The sequence below is a fragment of the Dermochelys coriacea genome, chromosome 7 (genome assembly GCF_009764565.3).
Source record: "Dermochelys coriacea isolate rDerCor1 chromosome 7, rDerCor1.pri.v4, whole genome shotgun sequence".
Taxonomy (NCBI): Eukaryota; Metazoa; Chordata; order Testudines; family Dermochelyidae; genus Dermochelys; species Dermochelys coriacea.
This window is the reverse complement of record NC_050074.1, coordinates 22,877,667-22,903,496: the sequence shown is the minus strand read 5'-3', so window position 1 is coordinate 22,903,496 and position 25,830 is coordinate 22,877,667. Positions and strand designations below refer to the sequence as shown.

At 44.9% G+C, this 25,830-nt stretch overlaps 1 protein-coding gene across 12 annotated transcripts in view; it reads left to right on the top strand.

Moving 5' to 3' along the window:
- CHCHD6 (coiled-coil-helix-coiled-coil-helix domain containing 6) overlaps window positions 1-25,830 on the top strand; it is a 202,524-nt gene that overhangs the window by 86,530 nt on the left and 90,164 nt on the right. For all 12 annotated transcript variants that reach the window (XM_043519169.1, XM_043519167.1, XM_043519172.1 and 9 more), the window contains one exon: window positions 15,917-15,987. In XM_043519169.1, the coding sequence (XP_043375104.1) occupies window positions 15,917-15,987 (71 nt within the window). The remainder of the gene's footprint in view (window positions 1-15,916; window positions 15,988-25,830) is intronic.

Here is a 25,830-nt window from a genome sequence, read left to right as displayed (position 1 = left end):
TCCTGTAATGATTCCTGCCTGAGTGTTAATTTAGTCTGCAAATGTGCCAGTTGCCACTGTGTATGAATTTCTGTGGCAACCACCCTGTGTAGGTCACAAATACAGAATCACTGTCTTTGTAAGACTAAATTTTTATTAAACAGCAATACACAGATCAACATTTCTTACAAGGGACATGACAGTGAGCAGCACTCTCTGAAGTGAGGATCTCACAGCTGTGTGTAAGTCCAGCTGTCAGTATGGAAGATGTCCCTGCGGTGGAGTACAAGGGTACTTGACAGGCCAGGAACGTGAGAGGAATGTGTGTTGGAAGTTTTGGGAGAGCAAGGAAGGCAGTTCTTTATGGGCTACAGGGGGAGTCAAGCACACATGTGTTCCTGCTGCAGCGCAATCAGGGACCTCAGTATCTGTTTGGTCCTACATGAACTTTATCTGCTCCTGGCCCTGTATCATCTGCTGGCTATTCATTTCTAGTATTTTGATTGTGTCTCTCCATGCTCGCTATTGGCCTGATCTGATGATTGCAGCACTTTATGAAATATGTCCTCCTTACTCCTCCTCGTTCACTACTTTATTTGATGGAGGCATTCTGCTGGTGTGGAGCTGGCCCTCAAGGGCACAGCTGCAGAAGCAAAAGAAACAATACACAGAGTCAATATTGTGTGTGCCCTCAGTCTTGAATCATAAAAGTTACATAGTTACATAGACCTCTTCCTCACTTTCCCATGGCAAGCACACAGCACAGCCAGCACTAAACATGGTGAGTTCACCGGGGTGGGGGTTCAAAACTGGACAAAGGGTCTGAGTGAGTTCAGAAGGGGATCAGTACAAGCATCTAGGTATGTTATTCTGAATACTGGCACCATTTTCCACAGATGGGGGTGATCACAGCTGATATCTCACTACTGAGGGTAACCGAAGATGCAAGGATGTATCTCCTGCATGCGTGTGACTTCAGACCAGGTCTGTATGCTGCTTGCCTGCGTATTTCTTTGGTTCCTCCAGAAGTAATTGCTGATTGGTGCGACAAAGTTTCCTACAACGGGGGAATAAACAAAGCAGTTCTGCCAAGGAATCTTTGACAGAAGATTGCAGAGTATCTGCAGGAAAGTTTCCTAGAGAGATCTCTGGAGGATTCCCAGGAGATGTGTGTGCATTAACAAACTTCTCCACGAGGCCCCCCACTGTGTAACTGCATAGGGAAATGTGAAGCAGATGCAAACAGCACCTGGTGGTGGTAATTTCATCCCTTCTCCCACGTGCACCACATAACAAAATAAAGGACACCTCTAGCTCATGTAACAGTGCACTATCAAAGCAAAAGGAGAACTTACCGGAGCTCTCCTCTCCAGCTTCAGGGACGCCAGAGGTGGAACTGGCTAAACCACTCTGGAATCAAAAAGAGGTCATTGCTGCCATGCCACCAGACATATCTGTTGCCTGTCTCACGTCGTCCTCCAGCTCAACCTCCAAATCCATCTCTTTGTCCTTGGGGTTGACTCAGCTGCCTCCAGTACCCTCGAAGTATCTGCGGGGTTTTTGGCGGTGGAGATGGGGTTGCTGCCGAGGATGGTGTGCAGCCACTTCTAGAAGTGGCATGTTTTTGGCATCGCACCAGACAGATGGTTGTCCCCTCTTGCCTTCTGGTACACCTGCCTCAGTTCCTTGATCTTAGCATTGCACTGCTATATGTCCCTTTTGTGCCCTTTCTCATCCATGCCACGAGCTATCTGCTTGTCGGTGTCAAAGTTCCTATGGCTGGATCGGAGCTGCGACTGCACAGCCTCCTCTCCCCACAGTCCCTACAGATCCAACAACTCTGATGTACGGCAGGTGGGAGTGCTTTTGCTGCAGAAAGTGGGCACGGTCAGCTGGGAAGATGCGATGTGAGCTGTCCACCCTGCGCAAACAGGAAGTGGAATTTCAAAAATTCCTGGGGCTTTAAAGTGGGAGGGGCATGTGCCCGTGTACCTGGCTGCAGGGCAGCAGAGTAGAAACTGCTTACAGGAGCAGTCATGATGGGCATTGTGGGACACCCCCTGGAGGCCACTTAAGGTAACATAAGCAAGCTCACTGTCTACACCAGTGGTTTTCAAACTTTTTTTTCTGGCGACCCAGTTGAAGAAAATTGTTGATGACTGCAACCCAACGGAACTGGGGATAAGGGGCGTGGGAGGGGGCTCATGGCTGGGGCAGAGGATTAGAGTGTGGGGGTGAGGGCGGGAATATTGGGTTCAGGGTGTGGGAGGGGGCTCAGGGCCCTGGGGTGGGACTGGGGATGAGGGGATTGGGGCTCTGGGTTTGGGCAGGGGACTCAGGTCTGGGGCATGGGGTTGGGGCTCTGGCTTTGGGGGGGCACTTAGGGCTGGGGCAGGGGATTGGGACATGGGGTTGGGGGGGCACTCAGGGCTGAGGCAGGGGATTGGGGCTCCAGGGTTGGGAGGACTTACCTTCGGCAGCTCTTGGTCAATGGTGCAGCCGGGATGCAGAGGCAGGCTTTCTGCCTGTCATGGCACCATGGACCGTGCTGCACCCCGGAAGCAGCCAGGAGCAGTTCCGACTCCTAGGTGGAGGCTCGCAGGTAATGCCCCCCCAGCTCTAATTGGCCAATTCCCAGCCAATGGGAGTGTAGAGCCAGTGCTTGGGGTCAGGGCAATGCGCGGAGCCCTGCCTAGGAGCTGGACCTGCTGCTGGCTGCTTCTGGGGTGCAGTGCGGTGTGTCAGAACGGTAGGTACTACTAGTTTTTACTGGCTGGCCGCCAGAGTCCCTGGGTGCTGAGCAAGGTGACCCAGTGCCTTGCATTCCACAACCCAGTACTGGGTTGCAACCCGAAGTTTGAAAACCACTGGTCTACACTGACACTGGGTTGCTTTAACTTTGTTGCAAAAAGCTTCATGCTGCTTGTTGACAGCTTTTTTTATTATGTCAGTGTAGCAGGAGAGTTAAATTGGCAGGAGGAGCATTGTTGTGTATACACCTCCAGTGTTTTGTCGACGAAACCTGACTTTTGTCAACAAAATTGTGTAGTGTAGACAAGGCCTTAGACTCAGGGCAAGGGTTTATCTCCCAAAGGACAGATTTTGCATCACGAGCAGTGTGATTGATGTTTGAGGGTTGTGCATAATCTGGTTTGTTTGGACTTGCCTTTTTCCTCAAGGACACATGGGATCATGCACTTACATTATGCCATTCGCCTCTGTTGTCTTCAGGATAGGTTTCAAACAGTTTATGTACAAACCAAATGTTGGATGAACACCATAGTAACAATTCCTACCAGGGTGAGGATCTCAGTAACATGGCAAAAGAATCAAGAACCAGTGTTGTTTGTGTGTTCCTTTCCTATCCTTTACACCCAGCAAGATGATCATTACAGATACCTCCCTGTTAAGCTGGGGAGCTCACATGGATAGTTACATGTTTCAGGGCACTTGAATGCCCTGAGAGACCAGAATGCACACCAGTTTTCTGGAACTCTCAGCATTCTGAGAAGCTTGCAAAGCCTTTCTACCATTCATACCATATTGCCCTATTGGCAATGTGTCTTCCAGGAGCCCAGAATTCATTGGCAGACAGCCTTGGCAGGCATTTTGCCATTGATCACAAATGGGAGTTACGTGACTCAGTAGTGAGCAGCATATTCATGTAGTGGGGCGCTCCCACTTGGGACCTGCTTGCTTCCCAGAAAAACAGGAAAAGCAACATATAATGCTCCAGGGGACCTAAGGAAAGCACTCCAGAGGCAATGCTCTCCTCCTTCCCTAGTCAGATCACTTGAGCTATGCCTTCCCTCCAATCCTCGGGGTCTACAAAAGATTCAAGAGTACAAAGCACAAGTCATCCTCATCAACCACAAATGGCCCAGGCACTTCTAGTTTCCAGGCTGCCTGCGAATGTCATCCTGCCCGCCAATCAATGTCCGGTTCTTTACAAATCTCTTGACCCAGGTGATGGCAGAGTCCAGCATCCCAACCCCAAAGCACATGATCTCACAGCTTGATATTTTGATGAGTGTCAACCCTAGAACTGTCCTGCTTTGAAGTTGTGCAAACTATTCTTAATAGCCAAAAGCATTCTGCCAGGAAATGCTGTTTGGCCACGTGGAAATGTTTTTTCTATCTGGGCCCAGCAAAAATCATCTCTTTCCAGAGATAGTGGATATTTCCACTATTCTACAGTGTCTCCTTATGCTTAAGACATCAGGTCTTTTTCTTTAGTTCACTGAAGTTTTACCTGGCAGCAGTCAGTGCATGTCCCCCATCATTGGATGGTTACTTAACCTTTACCCACTCAGTAACAACCAGATTCTTGAAAGGCCTGATCAGAACCTTTCTGTCAGTAAAGAAACCAACCCCTCACTGGGACCTATATTTAATTCTCTCGCCACTCACTAAATCATCCTTTGAACTGCTAACTACATATTCTATGCTTCACCTATTCAATGAAGGTTGCATTCCTCCTTGCCAACACTTTGGCCAGGATGATAGATGTATGATCCACCATAAACAAAATTGCATAAGGACAAAGTCTCACTACAATTTATACCAATAATTCACTCCTAAGATAATTACAGACTTTCACATAAACAAGTCAATTCACTCTTTTGTGTCTTTTTTTTTTTTTTCCTGAAGCCCCACCTCTCAGGCATGGAGAGGAGACTTCATTCCCTCAACATTCAGTTGACATTTGACATTTTGTCTACAGAGAACAAAACTGATCAGAAAGTTACCTAGACAGTTTGTTGCTGTAGCAGAATGAATTCTAGGTCAAGCTATATACTCCCAGAAAGTCTAAGTGGTTCTCTGGTAGTATCTTGCTCGACCAATTGGCCCAACTCCCTGCCCCACACAAAGTAAGGGCTCGCTTTACAAGGGCACAATGCGTCTCAGTGGCATCACTTCAACAGGTGGTACTCCTTGACATTTTCAAGGCAGCTATGTGGAGTTCCATCTGCATGTTCACAAGACATTATGCCTTGGTCTAAGACGCCTCTGCTGATGCATCCTTTGGGGCAGTTGTTCTACAAGCCGCTATACTACATACATCCTCCTGTCCTGCTCCTTTTTGAGCACTGCTTTTCAGTCACCCACAGTGGAATACACTGAGGGAAAAGCACTCGGAGAAGAAGGGAAAGTTACATACCTTGTTGTAACCGGAATTCTCCAAGCGGGATGGTCCCTGTGTGTGTGTTCCACTACGTACTTTCTTCCCATCTGCTTTGGATTATGACTGGATTCGCAGTAGAGAAGGAACTGGAGTAGGTGGTGAGTCTGAACCACCCTTTACAACCAGTATGGAGCACAAGGAGAGCAGGGGTGCAGGTTCAGATCAACGGACACGGATTGCAAGAATTCTCCAGGCCCATGGAGCACATGCGTATCCACAGTGGAATGCACGTAGCAACCATGCATCTCCAACTCCAGTTACAACACAGTAAATCGCTTCCTTTTCCTTAGTGTAACCACTAGACCACTCCTTTTCTGCAGCTCCAGGCTCTGAATATGAGTGAGCACGCATTCAAAATACAAATATATTCAGAAATAGGGGAGGGAGGAAAAAACTGTGGTGGCAAATTAAATGGCTGCTTGTATAATTTTTTATTTCTCTCCCAAGTTCGCTCTTAGTGTGGAAATGTGTCTCATAAATATATAAATGCAAAGATGAGAATTGCTGCCAAAACCTGTCAAATTTCTGGAACTTTCTGCCCTTGATTATTCACATTATAAACCTCCCTTCTCTTCTCTCCCTGCCCCCCGCCCCCCTCCCACTAGTATAGTGCTCTGAACATATACACCCACCACTCAGTCAGATCTGTGTGTGTGGTTCATCTTCTGTGCCTTTGATGTGCTCCATAACGCAGGCAGAGAGAGGTCTGAACGTCTTTCTAAAAACCTGATAGTTTGTGTGACAATCTGTGCACAAACCCACAGGCTCCCTGTCAACCAAGTGAGCTTTTGAATATCAGAGGTTTTGGGAACAGCGCTTACAGCGTCGCCCATGCGCTGAGGCGAAAGTACAACAGGCTTCATATGTAACCTGAGATACTCTGTATTTTCCTTAATCATTTTGGGGACATCTCATCATTGCTTGTTGGCTGGTTCTCAGCCCTGCACATGTCAGGGTTACTTAGCAAAGCTTGATTTGCTGGAAACTGCATGCAGAGTAATTTGCAATTGGAGGGGAAAAACCTGAAGGGGGGAAAAAAAGGAAAATTGTAGGCCAGACTGTTCTCTTCCCCCGCCCCCACCCCCCAAAAAAAACTCCAAACCAAAAAAAAAAAAAGCCAGGTAATTTTATTTTTTTCCGTGGGGTTTTCTGTGCCCATGTTGGTGCACTGACATGACCCACCTTCTTCTGTTCTCCTTCCCCTCTGCATGTACTTCCTGTCCGTAAGGCCTCCTTGCCCTCCATCCTGGGCACTGGATACTACTTGGAACCCAGTCAGCTGAATTCTTTGACTACCTGTTGTGCAAAAGTTTAGGATTGAGAATGTAATTCAGGTCTCTTGTATGGAGGGACAAAGGTTGCTTACTAGGCCAGCCTCCTGCAGTTCCTAAATAAGATTTAGTGTGGCGGGGGCATTGTTGGTGAGAAACCCCAGACTTTTAGCCACAACAGTCTTGGTGGGAGGAGGGGCTTTGGTGTTCAGAAACCCGTGGTGGAGGCTTCTGCAAATACTAGCCTTTGGACAGTCCTTAGTCTTTTAAACAAATCAAAATCCCTCTAATTCAGAGGAGGTTGGCAGTGGAATGTATTTAGTAATATCCGCCTTTTAATATACAGCAGTTATCTGAAGACTGTTCAGTTTATTGATGAAGTGTTGGTCATTATCTTGATTGAAGCTTTTGGCTATGCAGACGATTCCACCTGCCCCCCTCACAAGCCACTTGCTCTTTACCCCACTCTTAGGCCACGTCTACACTACCCGCCAGACCGATGGGTAGTGATTGATCTATCAGGGATCGATTTGTGTCTAGTGTAGACACGATAAATCGATCCCCGATCGCTCTGCCGTCGACTCTGGAACTCCACCACGGCGAGAGGCAGAAGCGGAGTCGACGGTACAGCAGCGACCGTCGATCCCGCGCCGCGAGGACGCAAAGTAAGTGATTCTAAATGGATCTAAGATACGTCGACTTCAGCTACGCTATTCTCGTAGCTGAAGTTACGTATCTTAGATCGAATTCCCCTCCCCCCCAGTGTAGACCAGGCCTTAATATAGTTACTGTATGCTTGTTAGAGTTGTAAGAAGCAATCTGCCCTGAGACCTTTCTGCTTTTGTAACCCTGATGTGTTGATAGGATCCATCTGTTGCTGTGTGGCTGGCAGTGCTGCCATGCTACCCAGGCAGAGGCACTGAGCAGGAACTGTCATGCCCTGAAGGCTTTTGAGTGCTGCTTTATCTGTGCAGTATAAACAGGTTGAGGAGTTCTGTAAAGCAGATGCTGGAAAAACCTTGATGCTTAATCAATGCTGGTGAGGCCTGTTTACCTGCAGTTGTCAGGTATAATTGATTACAGCATTTACTGTGAATTCCTCACCTAGGACTTCTGACTCCTATATTAGACTTTAAACTAGAAAGAAAGGGTGTGAGGGTATTCTTCCAAGGCATTTTAAATGTGGTTCTGGGGCTTTTGCATTGACCGATGCTGTCCTTGTCAGAGAGTCTTTGTTGCCTGCTGGCATTTTATGGCCTTTCTCCGTGAAGGTGATTTTGCTTTTCTGTATTTAAAGCACCAATGATGTTTCACAGCAAACTTTGCAAGCTTTCTACTTTAACTCAGTCCTGCTTCTACGTAACATGATACATTTTTTGCTTTTTGGTTCCCTTTATTATTGCTAGGGTTATTCATTCTTTGAGTTTTTGTTTGTCTACTGCTTGTCTTTCCAACCGGAAGCTATTGGTCTCATAACCACATGTGAGGATTGAGCTGCTGGAACACTGACTTCTAAAGAACTATAAGACCTGTTTCCATGAAGGGAGGGGTGGGTGGACGGGGAGAGAAATAGAATTCAGGTTTTTTTATATCAGTAGAAGTTTTTTAAACTCAGACTTTTGTTCATATTTTCAATGAGACATAATGGCTTTCTAAAGGAAGAGTTGCTGAATTTGGACTTCTGAAGGGCACATATTGAGAAACTTGGCCCTGTGCACAAAACAGGATATGTGTTTACAAATAAAGCTTTTAACTAGTGTTTTCTCTCTGGAGCCATCTTGCTGAAGGCACCCTGGTTGCTGAATGTGACCCCAGCATTATCGAAGCCCAGTGTCAGACTGTAAATGTATTATTAATCTGATACAATCCTGAGTATAGGATTGGGAACTAGGAAGTCCTGAGATCTAGTCTTGTTTCTGATGCATACCCTTCTTTGGTTTAGGGCAAGTCACATAGCCACTCAGTGTCTCATTTTCATCACCTGCAAGATAGGGCTAGTCAGTCATCTCCCTCCCAGGGGGCATTGTGAGAGTTGATATTTGTAAAGCACTTTGGATATGAAAAGCTTTCTATTAAGTATTATCCTGCTTTCACCCATGGGTAGAGTTGCAGCAGATTTATTTAAACAGAAATATGCTCCTACCACTGACTAGTTTAATTTCCCCTTTGCTAGTATTGAAGATGTAGCTTTTTTCCTTTTCTGCAGTGAATCCTAATGTAGCATTTATGATCTCACAGCCTGTTGCCTAGGGAATGAATTGGGTGTCACAGATTCAGCACTCTGACTTCACTGCAGGCTCCAGTAGGAGTGGATGAGCCCACCTTGAACAGCAAATGCCAGAGCTTCATTTAGAAGCTGCCTTTGGATAGTAACGGCACTTCTCCTATTATTCCCTGTATTTTCCCCATGCTAAGCCTAGGCGAAAGGAAGTAAATTCTCATAAAAGATGCCCTTCAGTTTAATCCATTACTCCCAGGAGCCACATGTAGCATGCTTTATATGTTCATTTTTCCGTTTGCAAAGAGTGCTTGTTGATTATCCTTCACGTACATTTACATGTAGCAACAGTGGAAAACATCAGCTATGTGTATTTGCTGGACCAATGTCAGCAAATAAGAAACAGGAGTTCTGCAACAGCCCCATCCCGAGACTTAGATTCATAGATACTAAGGTCAGAAGGGACCATTCTGATCATCTAGTCCGACCTCCTGCACTGAAGTAAGTCCTGAAGATGTGTCCTGAAGATCCAATGTGTCCTGAAGATCCAAAACTCAGCTCTTTCAGACCAAAGCACGAGTGTATATGGGAAGCGATACCAAAGGGTCAGCCACTGAAAAAGACTAATTCAAGGGACTATCTGCTTGCAACTTCAGGATTTATGGGTGGGGGAAAAACTCTCAAATTAGCAGGTTCCAATCTATGGGGGATGACTTATAGTTGAGAACCAACAACCTGAGTTACATCTGAATATAAAAAATGAGGCTATTATAGTCTCTGGAGCACAGGTCCAATGTGCTCCTTATAGGAGATGTTGTTGAGCAAATCTGACTGTTGTAGTCTGCGCTAGCTGAAGTTTTTGGTTGACCTTCCTCTTTTGCTCCCATGAGAGTGGTAGCCTTCTGAGCAACCTCTAAACCAGAAGTTCTCAAACTTTTCTTTGTTGATGGACCCCTTTTTCAAATGCAGTATTAATCACTGACCCCCAACTGAGAAACTGATCGACAAAACTATGTGTGTACTTCATATAAATATGTACTGTTAGTAATGCTTTAAGAAAGAGAGTATAAGAGTACTTACAGATATTAGTCAGATGGGTGTTCCTGCTTCTGACTGCAGAGTCTATCTATCCTTGTGTGATGGAGAAGCAATGCAGGGTGTGTATGTGTGTGTGTGTGAGACGTGGGGTCACGTGCACCCACAGATTTCTGCCTTCCATTTTATCCTGCTCCCTGAAGTTCTGATGTAGCAGGGCAGGGAAGTGGTGTGTCTCCTTGGCTCGCTGCGCCTACTGATGGAGTGAATAGCTGTGAGGCAACCCCTTCTGATGGCAGGGAGAGATCTCTCTCCTGCAGTGATGCTGAAATTTTTGATTGCACCCCTTCCAACCTAGACAGGCTGGGTGGCCAAATGAGGTTAGTCAGGAGTGGAGGTGGTTCTCTCTCCCTGAAACTCACCCGCAGGACTGGCCTGAACCACCTGGTGTCAGCCACTCTCTCTCCCACCTGAATGTTCCTCTGTGCCCCCCTCATATGAAAACCTCTGGCACTCCTTCCCCAAGCCCCATGGCATTGTCTCCCCACCCCCAAACATTTCTCCACACCCCTTGTTTGAAAACCTCTGGCACTCCCTCTCTGAGCTCCACCATGCAGGGCCGGCCCAAGCAGCCTGGTGTTGCTGCTTACCCACCGAATGTTGCTATGTGCCCCCCTTGTTTGAAAACCTCCGGCACTCTCTCCCTGAGCCCCATGGCATTGTCTTCCCCTTCCCCAAACATTCCTCCACACCCCTAGTTTGAAAACCTCTGGCGCTCCCTCCCGAAGCTACGCTGCGTGTTGCTGCCCGCCTCAAACATTTCTCTGCACCACCAGGGGGTACAAAGGAACATACAGGGGGAGAGCGGTGATGCCAGGCAGCTCAGGTTAGCTCCATACAGTGGTGCTCGGGGAGGGAGCACCCCCTCCACCCCCTGACTCACCTCAGCGGGCCACCCAGCAGATGTGCAAACCCCCTCTAAGGACCCTCTGGGGTCAATGGACCCCAGTTTGAGATCCGCTGCTCTAAACATCTATAGCAGCTGCTTCATGAGCTCTGTGCACAGACGACAGAAGGTAGCAGACATGCATGTTCTCATGAGTGTTCTGTGAGTTTTAATCTCTGACTTCAATGGCATTGGGAAGCAGGGGTTTAAAATCTTTTGTAGACACTTGTGGCAGAGATGGTAAAGTCTCCCTTGTCTTGCCCCTTCTCCTCGCCTTTCATTTTGTATTAATCCTCATGTGCATATTCCTCCCTTTTAGCGGACATGGGTGACACCCATTCCTGTCAGCTTCTTTAGGGCCACATATTAGAAAGTTTGTTGAATACTGCAGCGTGCGCACAGACATGGTGATGGTGATTTTGGGGGCATGGGGGGCAGCGGCGAGATAAGTGATACATCTGTCAGGTGTTAGACAGATTTCACCATCTAATCCCGCAACTGTCGTCCGCAGCATTTGTCAAGGCCTCCAATGGCCTGTTCTGCTTCATCAGAAGTATCGCTAACATTCATCTAGGCTGGCAACATTTCAACAGCCATTAATCCTCTTTGTATCTTTAAGCACTATGACCACTGACAAGATTCTATACACCAAGGTGTCAAAATATCTCAAGATAGCTTTGGTATCTGTTATCTTTTTATATCCAAAGAGCCTCTGATCCACTGACCCAGTTCTTAACCTGATGGATAAATCTGTGTTCTGGTGTTAGAGCTTTTGCTGCTGCTTAAGGTTAGCACAGCATTTTACCCAAAATCTGACTAGTTTCAGGTTTTTCTCACTTCACTTACATTCTTGTGTCAAGTATTTCGCATATCATAGTGAACAATGCACATTCTACTGAGATGGTATGTAATGGACTTCAATGTAAGGGCAAAACTGAGCTGGCAGGGTTTTTCTCATGACACTTCAACTGTTTCTATTTCTGAAATAAACCAAGAAGTGCTTTCCTTGCTATATTTTGAGTTCTCTGCTTTCTCTCTTGGAAGAAACCAGACATGCAGAAGAGTAGGAAAACATACTAGAGCCTGTGTGTATGTGGGGAATTAACCAAAATTTATTTTGAACCTCAGTTTTAGTGGGGAAGGGAAGTTTTTATTTCAAGGTGTGTGCACGTGCGTGTGTGAGTGTGAAAGAGCGAGATCTGAGACTCTATTTTCATATTCTTACCATCAACCAATTACTTTCCAGAAGTGGTAAACCCTTTGAATTTGCACTGCATCAGTGTAGCTTGTTCACACTCTAAAGACAGAATCCCAAAATTGCCGACCCGAAACATCAAAAATCATGAGTCAGGCCCCCAAAACTCATGAGATTTAGATAAAAATACATTTCAGATTCTTTTCCTTCAAGCCTTTTGGGTTCATGTGGGGCACATTATCAAACTTTTTTTCTGCACCATAAGGGCTGGAAATTTAGAATTTTTTTTTTAATGGCAGCTCAAATTCTCATGTAACCACTTGTCTCCAGGAGCTGGGCTTTAAGAAAAACATTAAATATCATGAAAGTCGGCAACACTGTGAGTGTGGGATGTTTTCTGAGCATATTTTTTACACAGGCTTGCAGCTGAATCTCCTTTCCTAATGTAGGGTTCTTTACGCAATAAATATATGGCCAATAGTCTCTCTGTTGGGGTTGAGCAATGCACCAACAGTACCTGTGGTTACAGATGACCTGATGAAATTGTCACCTAGTGTAATGTGGGTAAGGTGGTTCTTCATTTTCACTTGGCTGCTTGTTCTGAGCTTTCAGGACACTTAGAAAGTCTTGGATTAATATTAGCCATTGGAATGTTCTGTCACAATGTGGTGGTGCACAGGATCACACTGGGAGGATTCAAACTATGACAAGAGGCAGCAAATTTTGCAGATGTAGATTGAATGTGAGGAACTCTCAAAACTACTCTCACTGAGGGAAAAACCCCAAAAGTGTAGAACCACCCCTGCTCAGTGCTCAGATTGAGAGGCAGTTGGGTGGAATTTGTTCTAATTAAATGATTTGGAGAACTAGTCTGAAATCAACAAACTGAAATTCAATAAAGACAAGTGCAAAGCACTACACTGAGGAAGAAAAGAATTAGTTACAAAATGGGGAATAACTGGCTAGGCAGTAGTACTCCTGAAAAGGTTCTGGGAGTAATAGTGGATCAATGAATTAGTCAACAATGTGATGCAATTGCAAAAATGGCTAATATCATTCTGGATATATTAAATACAACATTCCTACACTAGTTGCCCTGTTCTACTTAGCATTGGTGGGGCCTCAGCTGGAGTACTGGGTCAGTTTTGGACAAATTGGAGAGAGTCCAGAGGGAGAACAACAAAAATGATCAAAGGGTTAGAATATCTGACCTATGAGGAAAGGTCATAAATCTGATCATATTCACTCTTGAGAAAAGAAGCGTGAGAGCGAGACCTGATAAATCTTCAAATACGTTAAGGACTGTTATAAAGAGGATGGTGAGCAATTGTTCTCCATGTGCACTGAAGGTAGGACAAGACGTAATGGATTTAATCTTCAGCAAGGGAGATTTAAGTTAGATATTAGGGGATATTTTCCAACTATAAGGGTAATTAAGCTCTGGAATAGGCTTCCCAGGGAGGTTGTGGAATCCCCATCATTGGAGATTTTTAATAACAGGTTGAAAAAATATCTGTCAGGTATGGTCCACTCTAGGTTTACTTGATCCTACTTCAGTGCAGGGGGCTGAACTAGAAGACCTCTCAAGATCCCTTCCAGCCCTACATTTGTATGGTTCTATGTATGTCATAAATATGAAGCAAGGACAGAAGTGAATGAGCAACCACCTTGTTCTGCTCCCACATTTGGCTCAGGTGAATGAGCAACCCCCAAGGAGGAAGAGGCCCAAAGGGATGGGGAAATCTTTTAACACTTCTAGTTGCTGAGCAAGCCAGAGTTTGAATGGCCAATCTGGAACTTTTCCTTCTTTTGGAAGCACTTAACAATATTGATTCATAACACTGGAAGCAGTAAGTCTTCCCAAAATGAAAAACAGAGGAGTAACCCAAAAGCAAACCAGAGAGGTATCTAGATTAGTGTGAAAGGGGATTATAGAATCTGTGCTTAGATTTCCTTCCTCCCCTTTTAAATTTGGCATTTTAAATTCCTTTCCGTGCCTCCTACGCCCCCATCTACCATTATACTCCCACATGACACCCACATCAGACTTGCCAGGTGGTCTGGCATGTGGTCTGGCAGGAATGTCATCTTTCCCTCCCTCCTGATCACTGAGGTTGTGGTGCCCCTCCCCATCAGGCAGGTTCTCACTTGCCTGCCTCCCAGCCAAGTTGAGAGCCGGATTGATGTCTTACTGTTTCCATGCTTCAGTACTTCTGTCCATGTTTGAGGATCCCACCCAATGTTGCCTAGGGCCTCAGGCAGGAACTTGATGCAGTAGTGGCATCATCAGTATTTCTACTACCTCTGTCACAATAAAATCATTGGGTTGAACTCTCCCACTCTCATAAACCACGCAAAGGCCCTTGCACAAGTGCTTTAATTCTACAGTCCTACTAACAAACAACTCTGCTTCTTTTTCCTTCCTTAGGTGGGTTAAATGCCAGCTTCATGCTGGGCCTCACATATAACCTATTTGTTCCTGTTTTCCTCTCCTGCTGCTGTTCCACTGCAAATTGCTGCTGGCTAATGGAGTCTGATGGCATTACTTCCTATCGCTGGAAAAATGCTTAATTTTCCTACCTTCCTTTCTCTCTCTCTCTCTCTTTCTCGCTTTTCCTCTTTCTCTCGTTTTGATCTCACAAATCCAGACCCTTTGAGAAATCGGGTGGTATGGAATGTGAAAATTGCTTGGGAAGTAATTGGAGAAACAGTGGGACTTATGAAACTCATGGAGAATAACACTAACCGTATGTTTACACATTATATCATTTTTAATGGCAAATTTAATTAATTGGCACATAAGTTTTGTAGGTTCATATGTGAATAAGCAACAGCAGGGAGCTGGAAGTCATCGGATCTGTTTACAGGGCAGAGAAAAAGGCTCCATTAAAATTTGAACTTCTGTTATTGAAAGAAGTAAAAAGGATTTTGCAACATAGAAGTTTGACGATTATGTAACATAAGCGAACAAAGACATTCATGACAGCTTGCTGGCAAAACTTTTATTATGGATTGATTACTGATCCATGATTTATCAGGTCTAAGAGCAATTATTAGGTCAGAATTTGTGAAAACAAATGCCTTCCTATGGTTTGTGTGTGTTACATAAATAGAGATATGTATAGAAATGACAAATAAATACCTTTCAACGGAGCACTTCATAAACCTTCCCATTAGCTAAACATCTCAAGACTTCTGTGGAATAGGCAGGTGTTATCCCCACTTTTCAGAAGGGAAACTGAGACACACAGATGGTGACTTGCCCTATTCTCTTTTCTAACCACTGAACAATACTTGCAGTGGAGGGCCAGAGTTGATGTGAAGGGCCAGAGTTGCAATCACAGGAGAAAAAGTTGGGAGGAAGAGAACTGTGTTTTAATATAAAATGACAAAATCAGGAGACAGGTAGGAGAACAGCAAGGATGGGCCCTATGGTGAATTTCAGTCTTTACCCCCCAAGACTATTTTTATCTCATCTCTTCATTTATTTTAAAAAGTGGTGGTTCTTGTATAAGTTTGCATCTACTCTTTCAGATTGACTCAAGTCTGATACTCTTCACTATGCTGTTAAAGAGGAAACATGGTAACTAGTCTACAACTGGCTCAAGGAATTTTCCTTAAAAAGCAAGTTACATGGACAGTGGGATTGAAATATAAAATTAATTCTCTTGTTAGGCTAACAATGTTGGCAGCTAGCTTTGACACTTGCAAGTCAGTAACCTACAGGCTCCCCACAGCAATTAAATAAACCAAAACAAACCCCAAGCAGCATTGGAAGCACCTGCTGGAAAATAAGTTTGGATGAAATAACACAAACTGAGCATTGGCCAAGAGGCCTACCCCTCCCCAAATGAGGTGTCTTCCGCAGTGTGCCTCAAGTTTGTTGCCTTGATGTGATCTGTTGAGAAGTGCATATGTTCTTTCATATTCATATTTTATATTGGTGGAGCCTAAGTTGTTTTGTAGCAGAATATGGTGCCTGCTGGGTGAGAAATGAATGTTGTTTATTATAGAAGACAATTACATCACAGGGTAGGATACAAAAAAGCACAATCTTGAATGATGAGCAATATTTGCTTTGTTTCAGAATGCTGAAATCTACAAGCTGACATCAGAGCAATTCCATGAGGCAGCCACTGGTGCAGAGAACCACATAAAGTAAGAAGTCATTTTGGTTCTTTTCAACAGTTTTGTTTGTATTTATAATACACTGTGTGCGAATAGCCTCTGGATATTTACATAAATGAAGTGTGATGTTACCGCAGAATAAGTATTTAGAGACCTGAACAGTTGTAAACTCTCTCGTTGTGCTAACTTTAAAGGAGAAAGTTTAGGGTCAAAGTGTAGAATTTCTTTGAAAATAAAAATAGAAGGAGATGAGGATGGGGTCTAGAAAACACAAATTGGATTAGAATGTTTTCAAGGTTTTTAGAATAGCAATAAAAAGTATTTTTGGTTTACATTTAAACTGTCCTCCACAGTGTTTGCAACCCAGACATTGCTGGGCTAGTGCATAAGAGCAGGAAAGTGAAACTTTTTTTTCATTGTACAGGCAAGAGAAATGTAAAAAGTAAATAGCATGAATGGTGACACCTAAATAACACTAAAATCTGTTTTAAGTGTCGTGTGTTTATAGTGACAGAGATGAAATGTATTTTCTGAAATATGGTTTTTATCGTGGCTCGGAGTCCTTTAATATTGTGTGTATTCTTTTGCCACTATAGTGCATTTCATTTCTAAATTCCTCCATTTTTGTGTGCCAGTAGCATTTTCCAACTCATTGTTCCACATGTACTACTAACAGCTGTCTAAGAAAAAATACAAGTTTTTGAGAATTCTTTACTATTCATGAGTCCAGAGAAATTATACTGTTAAGAGCAACTTTTATACCTCAGTTTGGTACAACAAACAGTTGGCGCATATGCAATAAACTGAAGTAACAACATATGCAGTCCAGCTGGATCGGATCAAGACTGCATGATATTTAACTACATAAATGGACTATACAGGTGTATGTAAGTGGGGTGCACAGCATATTATATTGTATTTTTTTTTTATTATTATGACTGGCTGCCAAAGCATCACATAACTTGTTATAATTCTGCACTGGTGCTTGGACAGTTTGTTTGCTGTAAAAGCTCACATGCAGTGTACTTACAAAATCAAGGCACTGATACATCCCAGACATTTTCAGATAACTCTCCTTAGTAAAATTTAAATTGTTATTAACTTAAATTTTAAAAATTGTAGATGTGGTAATCAAGACCTGACAGTCCTTTCTTTAGCCCCCTTGGAGCAGAGAGAAGATATTTTATCTGAGTGTGCGTCCAGAATTGTGTAGCCAGTTGGTGAGAATACATGTAACAAGGATATAATATACAATATAAATAATGAATTCTTAGAGGAGATTAAGACCCCAGGTTATATTCTGTATTTGTTGTCATAGGCTATGTGTCAAACCTGTTTTTAGGACAGCCTTCACTTGGATTCCCTTGAGGTTTATTTGACCTCCCCTGTTCCTTGCAAGATGAAGATCTGCAGCATATGTTACCATCTGGTAATGCAGCCATTCCTCGAAATGGTAAACAGTTGAGATCAGTACAAAAGTTAATGATTTCCTGAGATTTAGCAAGAATGTTCTAGGGTCTTAGAGGTCCCTTCCCCTTCTCTTTGTGTCCCTAAGAGCAGCCACTCTGAGATTTCCTACTTGCCCTTTCTTGTAATATTTTCTGATGGAAGAGTAAGCAGACTTTGGCCACTATAAATAGAAAGACTTTCTTTGGGTTCACTTAGATGGCAGCAGCCCTCCCCTCCCCCCCCCGCCCCGGGGACTATCTTTGGCTCCAATGCGGTATCTGTTTTGAAGTTCACATTGTTGTCTTGAAAAAATAGCTTGGGAACCATGCACTGGAAGCCTTAATTATTGGGAAAGGACAGGCTATGCAGGGCTGGTAAATGTGAGGGGGAAAGAGTTCCTCGTATCATCTACCTCTTTTTAGAATGGAGATTCTTAGAGCAGGGGTTCTCACAATAAATTTTTTGGTGACTTTAGAGTGCGGCCACCAACTCTTGGTGGTAGCCACTATGACAGTTTTTCTTAAAATATTACTTGACTTAGGAAAAACAAATAAATATGCACATATACATGTCCAAATCATAATTTATTTATACAGGGATTTGTTTGTTTTTCAGAGTCAGTAATAAAAATAATGTACAGTTCTCTATTCTTTACTGGATCTAAACAGAATAGAAACACAAATAAGGTGCTTTGCACATTCTTGTCCTTTGTTGTTTTTGGTTTTGGTTGCCTTTTTAAAAAAAAAAAAAAAAAAGACTTGCTAGCTAGTAAAGCTCTGAATGCGGAGGTGGGTAGGGAGACAATGGGGACCAGGGGCAATGGGGGGTGAGGTGAGCCCAGGGTCAGAGCCTGCCACCGTACAGAGTCCGGGGCCAGAGGAGGTTGTGGGGGCCAGGGACAATAGGGGATAGGGGTAAGCCCAGAGCTGGCACTCGCCACTGCATGGCTGGGGTCCGGAGCCAGAGCCCAAAGTCCCATGACTGGAGCCTGCCGCCCCAGGGTTGAGACTTGAAGCTCAAGCCTCACACCCCCAGGAAGGTGGGGAACTGACTGGCTGCCTGCTCCTCCAGAGTTTGTGGTTCTGGCCCCTGGGGGAGAGGCACTGCTTTGCATCCCCCTCAGGAAAGCCCCTGGTGACCACATGTGGCTGCAAGAAAAGCCCCTGGTGGCCGCATGTGGCTGCATTTGAGACACTCTGTAGGGAGGGGGTGCAGTGTGCAGAAAGGGGCTCAGGACAAGGGGTTGGGGCACAGGAGGGGTGTGGGTGTACGAAGGGGCTCAGGGCAGGGGGTTGGGGTGCGGGCTCTGGCCCGGAGCCGCTAATCTGGAGCAGCTCTGGGGTGGCAGTGGCGTGCAGTGGGGCTAAGGCGGGTTCCCTGCCTGCCCTGGCCCCATGCTGCTCCCAGAAGCAGCTGGTACCACGTCCCTCCGGCCCCTGGGGGACGGGGGACAGAGTGCTCCGCGCGCTGCCCTTGCCTGCAGGTACCTCCCCCGAAGCTCCCATTGGCCATTCCGGTGCCTGCAGGCAAGGGTAGAATGTGGAGCCCTCTTCCCTCCCCTTCCCCAGGGGCCGCAGGGACTTGATGCTGGCTGCTTCTGGGAGCAGCGCAGGGCCCACAGTGCCATGAGGTGGCAATCCCATGGGCCGGTTCCAAAGCCCTAACAGGCCAGATTCGGCCCACAGGCTGTAGATTGCCCACCCCTGCCCTACATTCTGGGCTCTGCGTTGGAATATGCCATCTAGGGGTTGATGGTGCCCCATGTTAATCATACTGACCACCTTGCTTCTCCCTGCCAGCTCACCATCTTAGTGCGTGCATGTGTTGCAGTAGTTCTCAGAGGCCCTATTTAGGATTGGGCGTCATTGTACTAAGTGGTGTACAAACATATATGAACACACAATTCCTGCCCAAATTGCTTACAGTCCTAAAACTAGAACAGAGCTATGTCTTGGATGGAATGAGAGAAAGTTCCTTTGTGGGTATATGTTTCAGTATTCTGAACTTACTGGGTAGGACCAAACATTTGTTTATGCTACAAGGTCCCTTTATCAGGCATTGTTTGTTGAGTACTGAAGAATGCAGAATTTGCCACCTCTATCTGAACTCAATGAGCAACAAACCAACTGAAGGAGCAGACTAGTCATGCTGTTTAGTCTTGAAGCATTAGACCATCTGTAAATCTGAAAGTAGTTTACCAAAGTGAATAAATTTGATTATCTCCATTATACAGATAGAGGAATTCAGACTCAAACAAAGTCACACAGATTCTGCTAGGGATGAAACTCGGGTCTGCCAGCTCCCAGCCCCATGCACAGTGCACTTGACCACCACTGCTCCTGTATAACAAGAAGAAATGGGAAGTGGGGCGGTTCTTCTCTCTGTAGGATGCTCTGTCTCCATTCCATAATATCTCTCTCAGCCCATAACACACCAATCCCATCAATCATGGTGGGTTACTGGATTTACCTTCTCTACCTTGCATGCGCACACACCTAATCAGACTCAGCTATCCTGCGTTTTGTCACCTTTTATCAAGTACCACATTTGAATTTGTATTTTAGTGTACTGAGGGGTGGGGAATGAAAATGGGATTTTCCCTACAGTGAGTAAATTCTACTTTGCAGAGACCATACTGCAGCAAAGGTCAAAGCAGCACAAATCACGGAGACTGCTTCTGTGGCATTTATAGGCATCTGAGTATCCCTTTCCTTCACTCTCCAGCTCTTTTAAACAGCTGCAGCTTTGCACAAGGGGCCAAGTGCACTACTGTTTTTTTCTCTTCGTATTTATATGGCTCTTCACATATTCAGAGTGCTGTACAGATCTTAACTAACGAGTCTTTACAATGTGTCTGTGAGCCAGGTGGGTAAGCCTTATTATCCCCATCTTGCAGGAGGGCAAATAGAGAAATGAAGTGCTTTGCCCCAGGCCACATAGTGAGTCAGCAAGAGAAGCACCAGGTATTGGCCACTGCTGAAGGCAGGCTACTGGGTGTTATGGACTAGTGGTCTGGTCTTGTGTGACAGTCTTTGTTCCTAACCATGTTAGTTGAACCTAGACTCCACCTTCCTGTGAAGTATGTCAAGAAATTGCACAGCCATCCTCCCTGCATACTGCTCACTGTCCGGTCCTGGGTTCTATCCAGCTTGCGTCTCTCTTCCAAGAACCACCTCCTAGCAACAGGAAGCCACTGAACAGACGTTGGAAAATGGGCAGTTCTTTGAGTACCTTCAGTAACATGCCCTTGTTCTTTGCGTGCTATGGTGACTTGGAGCACTGCCAGGGACACATTGTCTGTCTGATTTTATTATAATTGCTGCATTATTATTTTGCCCTTTGTTAACCAGTAGAATTAAAGTCTGGGAACTCAGAACTTTTCCTCCCTCCTTCCGTGTTTAGCAAACTCTGCACATCAGTAACCACCCACAAAAGAAGCAGCATGTACAAAAAAAGACCAGTGCTCCCCACCCTTCACTTTTCTTCACTTCCTTTTCTCAGTGCTCAGAGAGCCATGACTCAGACTGGGTTTAGAGAAGACAACTTGTTAATCCCCTCCCTGCTACAGAGAATAAAATGGCATTTCATTTCAAGCTCTATTAATGCGCTCGCTCCTGGGATAAAGCAGGAGTCCCAAAAGGCAGTGGCCACATTTTTTTCTTTTGCGTTGTCTTTGTCTTCTTTTGAGTGTTACATTTAGATTAGCTTCTGAGGATTAAATGTTATTACCGCCCCTGAATCTGTTAAGGGGAAAAAAGAATCAGTGAAGAAGTTACGGCTTAGTGCAGGCACTCAAGATTTATCCTCAAAGTGCTGTTTTTTTAATTTCATTTATTTTCTTTTGTTAAGTTTGACTTTATCTTATTTTTGTTTTTGTTTTTTAAATTTGGAAGCAAGGATCAGCATGGATGGGTGTGGGCATATGGTATTCTTTAAAAGGTAAAGCTGCAGACTGGGGTAGGGGGATTAGGAAGTTGTTAAGAGATAAAATTGTTCTGGAGCTGAATAATTTCCCTCTGAGATAGTCTTATGGTCTGTTGAACTCTCTCTGAAGCTGCTTACCAAGAGCCCTATTGCTTAGCTCGCTATGCTGAGTGGACTGAATATGCCAAGCACAGTTATCAATGAGAATTTAAAGAATGCTCCTATCTTGTCATCCTGATAGAGATCAGCTTTGAAACCAAGGCAACTTTCCAATGGAAAGTCTGCCATCAGGATTTATTCCATATGGGACCTCCTATCTAAGAGTTCATTTAATGATTCTAGGATCTTTAAACTTAATGGACATGAGTATTTAAGGTGATTATGTTAGAGAAACTGACAAGTGGTAGGTATCCTCCTAGGCTTTGTATGGAAAAGAGAACTGCACAGACTTGGCACAGGCATGGGGTAAAAAGCTTCTGGACAGACTGTGAGCTTGGAACAGCAAATTATTCCGTAGTTCAATCCCCTAAAAATGAGGGTCTTATTAAATTTCATAACAGACTTTATAGCAGCAACAGGCCTTCACTGAAAGTGGCAATTGTGAGCAAATCCCCAAGGAACTACCAGCTTTTTGACTGGTTTCTTTAGAGTCTGGGAAAGTTCGAAGGATCATGCATGGTGCTACTTCATTGGCTCATGAAATCTTAAAGTCTGATATGAGACAATTTTTAACTAGCCCCATATATTTCTACTCTGACTGCACACGGGTAGAATTCTGAAGCAGACATTAAGTGGACAGTACTGAAGCACAAGAGGAAGAGGCAGGGACATCACAGGCTTCAAGCAAAATGGCTGTGAGGTTCCTCCTATTATTAGATTAATAGATTCATACATGGTTGAAATTAGGGGCCTAGGCAATAGGGAGATGGTAACTTTCAGGGATACAGCACCAGCTACCCCTTGGAGCTCATTCTCACTTCATGTTGAGGTAAGAGCAAGACTGTTACCCCACAGAAGAAGAGTCTGGCTCTTCTTCCTTCCTTCTAACACTATTCATGCTGGTTGCTCCCAGCCTTGCTTTCAGTGATTCTGTTCCACATGCATTTCATGTAAAGGGATTCCATGACAGCCTGGCCTGCACTGCACTGACCCCTTGTGCCTCCAAACCTGGTCTAAGTTGGGAAATTGAAGTATTGCTGAAACTGGCTTTGAGGAATGTGTTCCCCCGAAGTGATATGTAAAATGGTTCAAGTGCTATAGTAGATGGGACAGTACTGGCATTAATGCCATTTCAGAAAGTGTGAGCAAGTATTTATAGAAACGAGTTAATTATCTTTTCTTAAATGGAGTTGAAGGTAGTTTGCCCCATTTACACTAGCACTTATCCATTTTCAATACTGTTTCTAGCTATACATTGATTTCAGGGTCTTGCACTCAGACTAGTTGTAAGTTTTCTGTTCTCGTGGTCCTTTCTGTTCTGGGAGAGTGGGTATTATAATGAGGGTTGCACTGGCTGTGCTGGAACTGCATAAATGTTCCAGTTGGCTCACTTTACTTTTCCTGGGAGTGCTTCTTAAAGCCTTAAACAGTTACTGCCACAGTGAAATGTTACCACATAGAAGACATGAGAGTTTGCATAAAGTGAGCTGTGGTGGGGTGGTCACCCCGCCATGCCTTGTAGGGCTTAAAACAGCCCTAAGGGAGGGCTGTAGCTGGAGGAAAGCTAGGCTGATTGTGGGAAGCAGTCACAGGTGGGGCCACAACTGGCCCTATAAGAGGGCTGTTAGCCAGGAGCTGAGAGACACTCTCTCTCTAGCTACATGGAGAGAGGAGGGCCTGGCTGCCGGGGAAGCTGAAGAGGGTACCTAGGGCAGACCAGTGCTGGAGAAGGGCAGAGGGAGCTGGGGAGCTCCAGCCTAGCAGAGCCCCAGGCTGCAGGCCAAAGTAAAGGCCCACATAAGGGTACTAAGGCTGCAGAGGAGCAGCTCTGACCTTGACAGAGGCAGCTGGTCTGACCCCCCTTGCCGATGATGAGTGGTACAGGCTGCATCTGCCCCAGGGAGCGGGGGCTAGACGATGACTGACAGTAGCCACTGAGGCAACGGAGGGATAGGGGGTGGGTGGTTCCCCTGGGAGGGTAGACCCAGACTAAGGGGGTACTGCCAGGGGGCAGAACCCTAATCTAGATGGGCACCAGGGGCTGGGAGTGGTACGAGGCCAGTGGCAGGCGAGACACTGACCGGCAGAGGGTACTCCTGGCTGAAAAGAGCTAATTACTTGGACAACCAGCAGGAGATGCTGCAGCGGTGAGTCGTCACCCCATCACATCTGCACTCTGCAATTCCTAGGGATTGCTAAAATGCTTGTGTTTAAACAAAAGCATATCCCTCCTGAGGCCCAGTTCATTTAACGATATCCCAGTTCTATATTTAGAATATTGCCTCTTACTTTCTTGCATTATTTGGGATGATGAGTGAAAATGAGTGTACGAAAACTGTACAGGTTTGTCACTACTGCAAAACCAGTGCGAAAATAACCATCTCTCCTCATAAGTGCAGCAGTTGCTGTAGGTCAAAATCAAGGTGCAATGGTGTAGCTGTGGGGTGGGGATCGGGGGTTGGGACTGGATTAGCAGGGGAAGAAATGCAGACTCTGGAGTTCACTAGCGACTTAACTATTGCTATTGATTTCACATGGAAGGCACTCATACTGTGGTGATGGGTGGAAGCATAAAACCCTAAGACAGGTGAATAGTATAAAATGCATTGACAGAGCTGATTCTGATTACTTTCAGTAGCAATAATGTGTACCCCCTTAAAACAAGACCACAGTTAACATAGTCTAAAACATGTTAAACAAAGTTGGCTGGCAGCTCAAATTTACTGCAAGACACAGACTTCATCAAGAATAAAAGTGAAAATGGAACCAGAGCACTGAAATGGTTGGTTTGGGGATTGTGCAGTGGGAAAAGCAACATGACTGAAGCAAGAACGTTACAGTTTCAGGATGTTTGAGACTCACCTGGATGTAGTTTTCCTCCGTGACTCCATACTAGTGACTTTTTAGGCCTTCTCTTTCCTTTCCCAGGGAAGGTGTCTTGCATATTGATTAGTGACCTCAGGTTGGCCAGCACTGGATGTTTGCAGCTGCCTTTCTGTGTGCTGGTGGTGGTAATGGCCAGGGACTGATATGAGGCTCAGGTCATCTGCAGAAGCCTTTTAAAAAAAAATGGTGAATTAAAGATGTCAGAAGCAATAATGCCTCAGAAACCACTTGTAACCGGTGAATTAATGACTTGTTTGCTAATTAGAAGCCCAAGGCGAAGCTGAGGCAACACTTCTAACAATCTGGTCATTAATTCACTAACAACTGATTTCAAGGGCAGTGTTGCTATTTTGAACAGTAATTGTATTCATGCTTCTGAATTATATGCTCTGTATGTGAGATGCTTCCATTTATTAGTGAATGTTAAATTCTCCTTGTGGGGTGATAGGAAACAAGGGGATGTGATATTGGAGAGTATTTGAGAGGTATTGAGGAGAGAGATACTGATATTCTGAAGGTCAGAGGTTCTATATTCCAATACATGCCCTGAATCTCCTCCTTCTGAGGAGATGATAGTTATGACATAGCTACACAAGCCTCCAACATGGTGAGCTGTCTCCCCAGAGATCAGTATCCAAGCTGTATGGTTTTATTGGCTGCACCTTTCCTTTCCTTGTAGAGAGTGAGAGATCATTTTATAGCATCATATTCCAATGAGCACTTTATGGATGGTCAAAGTTCTTCCTCTAAAATACATTTTCGTGTAAACCCTAGTGCAACCAGTAGCTTTCCACATAGAATCCCGTTAACATTGAAACCTCACAATCAGTAGACCCTCAGCCTAATTTCAGCATGCCTAGGTCTGCTGGAGTTTGGTTCACCCTTCTCATCCTTACCTTCTGCTTCTTCCCTGAATCCTGAGGTTGACCTCTGGAGGTCTCTTTCCTGCATGATGGGACAGGTGCACACCCAGCTTTTCTGCCACGCCCTCCAGGCCCATGTCTAATTTGGTAAAAGGCAGCACTTACTGACTCCAGAGTGGTCCATAGGGATACTTCCTTGGAGAATTGTTTTCAGCAGTAAGCTGGAGCTGACTCTGATTATCATTAATAGCTGAAGGCAGTTACCCTGAATAGCTGAAGTACCCTGTACTGGTCATGTTAACTTGCATGAGAGGCTTTCGGTGCCAGTTTAAAAGCATATGGTTTCCTGTGAATTGAAAACCATGTACACGTAAGTTGTTTTCTATTGGAATTTCTTGTGTTCTTTAAATACTTTGTTGAGATTGTTTTGCTTGCCAAGACCTGAGTTCAAGGCTTTGTGTTTCTCCTGCAACAGCAAAATTTCCAGTGTTTAAAAGGGTGGTTGAATGGTGGTGGAATCAGTAGTGACTGAATCACACAACATAGTGTAAGTATGATGTGCTGTAGGGCTGAAGGCATCACCTTATGCAAG